The following is a 10758-nucleotide window of genomic DNA, read 5'->3' on the forward strand; positions in this document are numbered from 1 at the left end:
AATTAGGCTAATATAAAGGAAAAAATCTAAAACTGGTAATTTTTTATCTTTTATTATAATTTTTCAATTATTGGGTCTATTAGGAACACTTATATACTTAGTTCCTGTAATAACTGTAATAAAAAAAATAATGTAAGAACCAGCAATCAAAACTTATGACAGCCGGTCTTAATGTGGATTTTAAGGTCTTCACGTGAATATATAACAAGTTGAATTTTTTTTTTTTTTTATGGTATAGGGGGCAAACGAGCAGGAGGCTCACCTGATGGAAAGTGACTACCACCGCCCATGGACATCTGCAACACCAGGGGGGTAACAGGTCCGTTGCCGGCCTTTACGGCCTTACCACCCTTAAGTTTTTTAAATCCAAATATTTCCGTTTTAGTACTTATGAGTATAGCCGACTTTCGTATTTATTACGTTATTAACTAGCATTTAGCGCACATCAATGGTGCAAAATAATTATACTTAAAAAAAAATAATAATACGCATTTCGGTACATTGGGGACGTCGACAACAGCAATAGCACACGTAAAATAACGATTCAATTTAAACATATTTTAATTTGCGAACTAGAAGTCAAAACTAAGTTACAGATATTAAGTAATGTACATATATGTTCAAAGGAAACAATTCTCTATTTGCTAAGCATATTCTACTACTATACACAAATCACAAGGCCTTCGCCTTGACGGTGCTCTTTTCGACATAGGCTCCTCTATATTAAGTAAAGAGCAGGCTTACGTTGGCCTCTCCAGAGTTCAAACCTTAGATGGAGTACATCTTATCAATTTAGGTCCAAGTCAAATCAAGACACAAGAGAGCTCTATTGTAGAGTACAACCGTCTGCGCACGTTATACCACCCCTACTTGGCCAAATTAAGTATAAACATAAAACGCGTAAAAAAAATCAGGACACTGAATTCTTCTGATGTTCTTGAAATGTTCTGAGTTATAATTTGTTATTCTAAACACAAACTACAATTTGTGTTTATAAACATATAAGAACTAGCCAAGTCAGACCTTAGGCAACAATATATTATCCCAAGTTATAAGAAGAAATGATATTTTATGTAGTTATAAATAAATTTCAGAAAGGACTATTTAACTTGGCACAAATTTAGATCTCACTTCTTTTGTCGTTGAAGTCAACAACCAAGGTATATATCATAATATTTAACTTGGCTCTCATTTTTACATTTATGTTTTTGATGGGATAACTAACCGAGACAATAGCATTTATTTTAGAGTGTTTCTCTAACTGAGAAAAATTAATATGATTAACTATCTTGGCAAAATCTATTTCGTTAAATTAAAGCTAGACGAAGGCGGATAGATTCAGACAAATGTGGGTAGGTCCAGACTATTGCGGATAGAGTCAGACGATTGCGGCTAAGTCCAGACGAATGAGGATACAGTCCGACAAATACGGATAGATTCAGACGATTGTGCATAGAGCCAGACGAATGCGGTTAGATGCAGATGAATGCTAATAGGTCCAAACAAATGCGGATAGATCTAAACTAATGCGGACAGATCACGACGAATGCGGATAGATCCGACTGTTCGTTAAGAATTTTTCGCTGTCGACATGTTAGCATTTCGTTTAGAGTTTTGCCTCAGTTAACCTTTGTAATATCTGATTTTTTAGAATGGATAAAAATCTAACTTAGTGAGATGATAGAGCATTTCGTTGAGAGTTTTACCCTTAGATAATCTTAGTAAAATCTATTTTTTTTAAAATGAATAATATCGAACTTAACGAGATGCGTTAGCATTTCCTCAGTTAATTTTGGCAAAATCTAATTTTTCAGAATAGAAAAGTCTTACTTAACGAGATCCTAGCATCGTTTAGAGGTTTTTGCTGTTAATCTTGGTAAAATCTAGTTTTTTAAAATGAAAACAAATCCAGACTAATGCGGATATTTTTTTTCAGTTACTTTTGGCAAAATCATATTTTTTTTGTATGAGAATTATTACGGATATTTCGAGAATGGTCGGGATAATCAATTGGTGAGGTTAAATAAAAACATAATTATATGTGATAATCTTTATTAGCTAGCACCGTAAATACACTTTGTCCAAAACATTGTAATTCAATCAATTTAAAATTATTTACAATTTCGACGATTTTGTCCTGTTCAAACTTCTCGCGACTCTTATTTGGGGCTCTGAATATATATCTGAAAACAGATAATAAATAATTACTTACTATATCAGATATATAATTATACTATATGTCCAACTGTTGGGCTGATTACACTTGTTCAATGGGTTCAAGAGCCGAGATGGCCCAGTGGTTAGAACGAATGGTTTCAAAAACAGGCAAGCACCGCTGAATTTTAATGTCCTTAATTTTTGATTATAATTCATCTCGTGCTCAGTTGTGAAGGAAAACATCGTATGGATGTGAATCCAGTGGGAAATCAACAAGCTCTTACTATTGTTACTATATAAAAGGGTTAAAATCTTTTGACATACTGCTTTGGTTTGTAAGTGAGATTGACATTTTTCAAAGCACCAATATCTTTTGTCACGTAAAAAAAAAACGAAAGCTGAAACATAAAATACACTTACCATAAATGAGTTCTCGTGGAAGTTTGTTAGCTAAGTTGAAGTTTCTTCCGAGTCTCGGTGAGAAATAATTGGAACGCGTATAAAGATATTGTACTAACATTGGTAAAACAATAAAGGTTTATATTTTACTACATGGCGTCTTTTTTTATCTATGGCACTTCGTTCCCTCGTCCTCGGCTTCGTAGGTCTTATAAAAGCGTAAAAACAGTATAAAAATAATAATATGATTATCACTAAGAGAAAATTTCCCGCCAAATTTGCTGTCACTTCGTGGGGAAACGTCAAAAAGTCTGGTTTTCCAGTTTTACAAGTTACGATTTTCTTTGTATATCGTGCCATTTTTTAGATAATTATTAATATTATAATTATTACATCTTGCACGGAAATTTTAAAAAATATTACTTTTAATTTATTTTAAATGATTGTATTTTGATTTAAGATTTTGACATTTAACGTCAGCGAGTTTTTTTTTTTTAATAAAGTCTACTGTGACAAACGAACCTAATATTATTTATTGATATCGAATTCGTAACCATTTATTAAAAATATAATTAAAATTTAATAGGAAATATATACAAGTTTAAAAAAAAATCAAACATATTTTCCAATCCAATGTATTCCTTTTAACAACTATAAAAGCGCTGAATTATATAATACTTCTATTACTAATATACTAATACAAGATTCAAACAAAAATCCATCCATATCAAAACCAGTTCATCCTTTTAGGAGCTACGATGTCACAGACCGACACACAGATACACATATTTAGATCTTTTTTATCTAGTCCCGCAACAATAGTTGAACTTTGCCCAGCGGAATGTATTTTAAAGGGATGTATAATAATATTTATACGATATATTTTTAAATTGTCTTACGATGATACTTGTAGTAGTTGCCAGTGTCATACTGGGCTTAGACCACCCCTCCTCTCGAAGGGGTTGGGACCTAATAGAAGCATCCATGCAAATGATGGTTTCCTCAGGATGTTTTCTTTCAATAATGAACGGGAGATTACTCGTAAACACAATAAAGCTAAAATGGTATGTGAGGCCCCCACAATGGAGATTCCGAAGAGTTAACAATTTTGATCTTCTATACATACTTATAAAAGAAAATGTCCTGACTGACTGATTCATCATCGCCGAGCGTTAATTATTGAAGTTAGGGCCGTGAAATTGGGTGAGTAGGATTGTTTTATTGAGATAATATCCACTAAGGAAGGAATTTTGAAAATTCTACCCCTAAGGGAGTGAAATAGGGATTGATAGTTTGTATGTAAGTTGTCATTTTTTAAGTTAGAAATATATACTGTATTTTTGGTTTTTTTTTTTTTTTTAGCATTAGCAGCCCGTAAATGTCCCACTGCTGGGATAAAGGCCTCCTCTCCCTATGAGGAGAAGGTTTGGAGCATATTCCACCACGCTGCTCCAATGCGGGTTTGCAGAATACACATGTGGCAGAATTTCGTTGAAATTAGACACATGCAGGTTTCCTCACGATGTTTTCCTTCACCGCCGAGCACGAGATGAATTATAAACACAAATTAAGCACATGAAATTTCAGTGGTGCCTGCCTGGGTTTGAACCCGAACACATCGGTTAATATTCAGTAAATATATTCAACTTTCACGCGAGCAAAGCCGCGGGCAACAGCTATATATGATTAGATATCTAGATACTGTCAAATTACTGTTTTTAAAGTTACTGGTTACCGATACAAAGTATAAATAAATAATTGATTCCAATGAAAGACCTCGGGCCTCGACTCGTTTGTGGGCCAATGCCCCCAGACCTTTAAATTCAGTTCTGGATCCCCCTATCTATTAGACAATGCGCTTTCTAGTTCTTCGACCTTGGAACGACCCATCGTAATATGTATCACGATTACTCCGACTTCTATCAAATAAAATTACTTTCTTAGTCAACGCGTCAAATTTTGGGGGTATTTCCGTGTATTCCATTAAGTTCTGCAAAGATAACGGCATCAGACCACGGTTTGTATGTATGTAATGGCTGACTGGATTCTTGGGGTTTATTTTCAGTGGGATACGAATTATAATATCGTTGCACAAAAATAACGGGATCACATAAAAAAATATGTATGTTACGTGCATATTTTGCATCGTTTCCTCTTTTATAACCGTATTTTTTAAAGGCAAATATTGACCAGCTAAAATCGAACGATATGATCTTTAAAAATCTCTTCTCGTTTCACAGTATTCGTCCTTTTACGATCTGAGTTTATAATTTTAATAAATATTTTTAGTATTGTGCGTTTATTATTGAAAAAACGTATCCTCTATGACCTCTTAAAATGAATCTCCTCGTTTAGACAGTCTCGTGGAGTTAGACATCAGTGATCTAGAAAAATATGTAATTGACGTATTAAGAAAAAGGTTCAATTGTTTCTTAGTTATATTGTGTGTAAGTTAAATATACGAATGGTGTTTTTAGTTAACATTGGATGGTATTGTATGGTAATACACAGTGGCGTAGCTTGGTGGGCATGGGCCCCGGTGCATAGAAAATCATCCGGCCCTCACCCCCCCTTTCCACTCCATCTTTAACTTCATATTACCCTTCAAAATTATAACTAGGAATAAGAATAGGATACAGGATACAGCGAGTTGAACTTATCATTAGTAGGCTAAATCCATACATCATCTCTATTCAAAGCTTAGGTTAGAGGGCCCCCTGAGATCCGGGGCCCTGGTGCACTGTACCACCTGGCCCTACGATAGCTACGCCACTTAATACATTATTATTATTTAATAACGTCTAATGTTTTTCCATAATTGGTTTTATTATAATCTTTAACAATAAATTATCGGCACTTAACCTTACTACGAATACGTCAAAGAAAGATACGTCAATAAGTATTTAAAAATTTATAGATGTGTTAATTAGTCAAGCCCCAAGACGTGTGCAGCTTGACACAAACAATTTTATTTCACCAAGTGGTACCACGGCTTGACCGTGAAAGACCAACAGACAGACTTACTTTCGCATTTATGATATTAGTATGGATAATGCATATTTAAATATATGAGTACATTTGTATTAAATATACGATAAATGATTTTACAATTTACTTTTTTACGCTCACCCGTTTCTTTTCCTATAAGAAATATCATTTATAAGACCGCCTTTGGTTAGAATCTTGCTTAATTTAATGTTTTTGGATCAACTCAATATATATATGTTTTATTGGTCATATAATCTATTATTACGTATAATAAAATTTGAGTGTCTGTTTGTATTATTAAAATAACCGCTTTTTACTAAATGCATTTGTATGTATACACGGTACTTATACCAAAATGACATCTTTTACTATTTATGTCTGTCATTCTGGAACGGTTGGACCGATTTTGACGGGAATTTCACTGGCTGATAGCTGATGTAATAAGGAGTATCTTAGGCTATAATAAAGTCACGCTGCAATGTTCAAATGCTGTCCAGTACCAGGCGCAGCCCTCGCGTATGCCACCACTCCGCCGTCACGTCGGGTGCCTTCCACCAACGACTTAATATCACAAAAGCTGCCAAACACAGAATTAATAAGTTATAGTAAAATCTGCGAACTGAACAATAACCTTTTTGGTAAATTCAAAGGCACGCGAAGTCGCGGACATAGCTAGTTTGTAATATTAATAAATGTCATAAAAATGGAATCGTATTGAAAAGATACTAATATTATATTATTCCAATGGAAGTAGGAAAAAAGATAAACATACCTCAGATTAACGTATTTGCTAATAACTCGGCTATATCGTGCACTACTAAGAGTTTACCATTAATATATCTTTACTTATAATACAACACTATTACACTTAACTACTTATATCCACTTTAATTTTACTACCAAAACTCCGATAACATTTTCGTCGACGTTCAAAACGCCATTTTTTTCGCCAATAGCGTATAACACAGATTAATCGAGCTCTCGACCAATGATATCGCGTCAATTTGCTGTCAAATGTTGTTTATTTGGCATTTTTCCTGTTATGGTTGGAGTAGAGTTTAAAAGGTATCACTGATTCCAAAATATGTGCAATCAATAAATCGTTGGCTGCGAAAATTTTGACCACTCCAAAAATCTAGTCAAAAATGTAGTTCGTTAAAAATTTTAAAATTATTGGTATATTCATATTGGACAACATCACATACACTGCTCTGATTCCAATGTAAGTAGCTAAAGCACTTGTGTTATGGAAATCATAAGCAACGACGGTACCACAAACAGCCAGACCCAAGACAACATAGAAAACTAATGATCTTTTTTTACATCGACTCGGCCGGGAGTCGAACCCGGGACCTCGGAGTGGCGTACCCATGAAAACCGGTGTACACACTACTCGACCACAGAGGTCGTCAAAAAAATCGTATATGTAGGTTGGAAGCTTTGGAAAAATCTTAACAGGCTAGAGTTCGAGACTCTCCTTGGGATGTTTTTAATAAAGTGGATATACCCTATAGTTGCTACACAATGTGTTTACAAAAATATTAAGTATAAAATCAATCAAAATCAAAATATACTTTATTCAAGAAGGCAACAACAAGCACTTTTGAATGTTCATTTAACAAACTATTTAAAGTAAGGCCACCGGTTTGGAATGTAGATTCTACCGAGAAGAACCGGCAAGAGAATCTGTAGTTATAACATACCGTTTCCGAATTGGAAGAGTTAATATCCTATCATAAGATACCTCAGTTTTAAACTGACCTATTAATAAATTTAAAGCTCATGTCAAAATAACATTGATAACTAAGGAATATTACTCAATACAAGATTATATTTATTATAAAAAAGCGTGCGTAAAATTTGTTTATTTTCAGGCAAATATTATAAATAAAATTGCTCTTTATTGACATAGAACTAGCACGGTAGAAAAGAGTTACTAGCCGGTTCTTCTCGGTAGAATCAACTTTTCGAACCGGAGGTAGCTTTACATTTGACCCAACACTGTATCATAATTCAAAAGTGCTTTTAAGAGCCTACTTGAATAGAAAATATTCAGGGTCTGAATTTATATAACAGTTCTGAGTTCTGTAATTTAATAAACTGAAAACTTTATACTAGACGTATTTTTTTATTGATACGAGCGGGAGGGTTCCCGTAGTATTTCAAATCCTCCCTTTCGCGATCCCTCTCCGGTAAAGGTTCATCGAAATCATATTTCTCGACTAACGTTGGCAGTTTTGCGTTGTAATTTGGCGTTACAGTTTTATATCTTTCTCGTGTTGGTAGCATTGTACCAGATTTAGCTCTTTTCGTAATTTCTTTCGATGTTAAGGTCGTTTCATCGACCACGTCGAATTTCTTTGTTTTCGTTTCAAGCTCGTCGGAATTTGTTTTCTCCTTGTAATCGTAGTTTGGCGTTGTTTTTCTCGTTCTAGAATTAATTTTACCGTGACTTTTGAGTCTCTTCGTGCTGGCTCTGGTTTGACGTGACGTAGATTCGGAACTGTCATTGCTGTGACGTTTCTGTTGTCTGTTCTGTTCGATTTTGAATCTTTTATTTGTATTCTCATATTTCTGACGCGCCTTTTCTGAACTCGAGTAAATATCAGTTTCCTTTTCTGGCATTTTGTAATCTTCGTAGCTGTCTTTCTTAGTCATGATGATTTTCTTAAAGGGCAAGTCATCGTTTTTCTCTTCCGCGGGAGTTTCTATAAAACCTTTTTCTTTATAAATATGATTCTTTTTATTTCTTTTGTTCGATGGTGTCGTTTCAAACATTGCATCAGCGTATTCGTATCTAACTTCTTGTGTGTGAGTTTTATTCGAATTAAGTCTTTGAGGTTTATCTGTGATTTCATCGATAAATTCCGTGTCGTCTTCTGGTGGTGACGTTTCTTCAACTCCTTCCGTTACTTTTGATTTCTTCTGTTTATTTTCTTTTTCGTGTTTTAAAGTTTCAGAATTATTTTCCTTATTAGTAACCATTTCATTATTGTCGTCAATGTCGCCTTTGTTCTCATCGTCTTGTTTTATATTTTTCAAATATTTATCTTTAAGTTCCTTCTCAATTCTTTTCTTGACTCTTTCGACTAATTCTTCGAAATCTATTTGAGGATCTGTATCTGTGTCTGAGGTGGCTTTCTGGCGTTTTTTATTTAACTGGTGATTGTTCTTCGGTCTGTTTTCATATGATCTCTCGTAATCGTCTTCGTATTCGTAATAGCTATCTGGGCTTGCCTGATTATTTCTCGTTGAAACTACAGGTCGTTTATCGGCAGCTAATTTTTTAGCGATCGTATGGAAATCTTCGAAATTTGCAGCGAATAGAAGATAACCGCTTAATAGCTTGACGAGTGTCGAGAAATACACACCTGAAATACGAAAATGGTAGTAAAAATTTGTCTCCAATGACATCAGGGCTGGTTGATTATCTATCTATTAAATCGGACAATTCCGATTCGTATCAATCAAATTGTTGATAGTATTGCCACCAATCCACTTAGCTATAATTTGTACGGTGGTTGTTTTTTATACCTGTGTATTATTTATTATGTTCAAGTTTTTTATGTCAAGTTCAAGGTATAAAAAATTATGCATAGGAACGAAAATACTTATTAATCAAAAAATCAGCTCACGTTCCTGTTGTGGCTTCTATAAGTTTCCCATCACGTTGTGTGGCAAGCAAAAATAAACTACAGGGCTATTCGATCACAACCCCGTTTATGAACACACAGGCTTTGATCGGTGGCAGGACTTTGTGCAAGACCGTCTAAATGCCACCCACTCATAAAATATTCCCCTACACAGTAACATACGCAGCATTATTGTGTTCTGGTTAGAAAGGTGTCTACAGTGTGCCAGTGTAACCACAGGCACAAGGGACATAACATCATAGTTCCCAAGGTTGGTGGCGCATAGGTGAGGTAAGGAATGGTTAATATTTCTTACAGCGCCTTTGTCTATGGGCGGTGGTGACCACTTACCATCAGGTGGCCCATATGGTCGCCGCCAAATGCCTTAAAAAAAAGAAGTGTAACTACAGTCACAAGAGACATAGCGTCTTAGTTCGCAAGATGATACCGTGTAGGTGATACGGAACCATTAATATTTTTAATTGTATCAATGTCTATGGGCAGTGGTCACTTACCATCAAATGGCCCGTTAGCTAGGCTGCCAACATTTATTATATAAAAAGCGTTCTGAGCTTTGATTGCTATCAAATAATAACGATATAAATATCACCGTAAGTTTGTAAATACCGTTAGATTGTTATCTATCTCGCGAGATTGTAAACTGCCGAAATATTGTGATCGGTGATTTAAGTCAAAATAAATCGTCGTAAATTTCGATAGTTTATGATATTTCGGTTAGGTTAGGTTAGGTTGTTGAAAAAGAGTAACTACTGAGTTTCTTGTCGGCCTTTCTTCACAATCTCGCGAGATAGATTACAATCTAACGATATTTACAATTATACATTGACATAAACGTATTAAATAGTTTATTTTTTTTATTGGTTATTTTTTAAATTTTATCTAACTTTTTGTTAATCTCGAAGTGAATTTATTGCAATACTTACATACACGGATAAAATGCTTTAAATAAAACATTTTTGGTTTTCTATTACGATTGTTATCGGTCGTTTTATTTTACATTTTATATTTATTTTAACTGCCAGTTAAAATATGGTTGGGTATGAAAACGTAAATAAAAGGGAAATAAAAATGGATTTAAAAAATATATATCGTAATTCGAGCACGTTGGTCCGAAGCTGTTGGATCACATATCGCAAATTTACATCAGTTTTTTTTTTACCATTGGTTGGTGGGTGAGCATACGGGCCACCGGATGGTACGTGGTCACCACCGCCCATAGACAAAGACGCTCCACTAATCTCAGGAACTAAGCTGGTATGACCCTTGTGCCTGTGATTACACTGGCTCACTCACCCTTCTAACCGTAACACAACACCGCCGTTACTTATAATTTTCCATAACACAAGTGCTTTAGGTACTTACATTGGGATCAGAGTAATGTATGTGATATTGTCCAATATTTATAAAAAAAAAAACAATACAGAGTACTGTTATTTGGCGGTAGAATATCTGATGAGTGGGTGGTACCTACCCAGACGGGCTTGCACAAAGCCCTACCACCAAGTAAACCACCGTTATGTGCGGGTTGCAGATTGTTTTCTGCATCCATTGTGAGATGAAT

General features: G+C 34.8%; 1 protein-coding gene across 1 annotated transcript; it reads right to left on the reverse strand.

The window, feature by feature from the left end:
• Positions 1–7653: 7653 nt before the first annotated feature.
• Positions 7654–9366, reverse strand: LOC125075397 (myb-like protein X). Its single transcript, XM_047687138.1, has 3 exons — positions 9360–9366; positions 8347–8915; positions 7654–8211 (listed from the first exon to the last, which is right to left on the reverse strand). The coding sequence occupies exons 1-3, from the start codon at positions 9364–9366 to the stop codon at positions 7654–7656; spliced, it is 1134 nt and encodes a 377-aa protein (XP_047543094.1).
• Positions 9367–10758: the final 1392 nt, after the last annotated feature.

This window comes from Vanessa atalanta, chromosome 30 (genome assembly GCF_905147765.1).
Source record: "Vanessa atalanta chromosome 30, ilVanAtal1.2, whole genome shotgun sequence".
NCBI lineage: Eukaryota > Metazoa > Arthropoda > Insecta > Lepidoptera > Nymphalidae > Vanessa > Vanessa atalanta.

Excerpts from the sequence above, each read along its gene's own strand:
- LOC125075397 (XM_047687138.1), bottom strand. Across the intron at positions 8,212-8,346 it reads ATAAAACTCACACACAAGAA|AAAATCATCATGACTAAGAA; the intron begins GTTAGATACGAA and ends TTGCCCTTTAAG.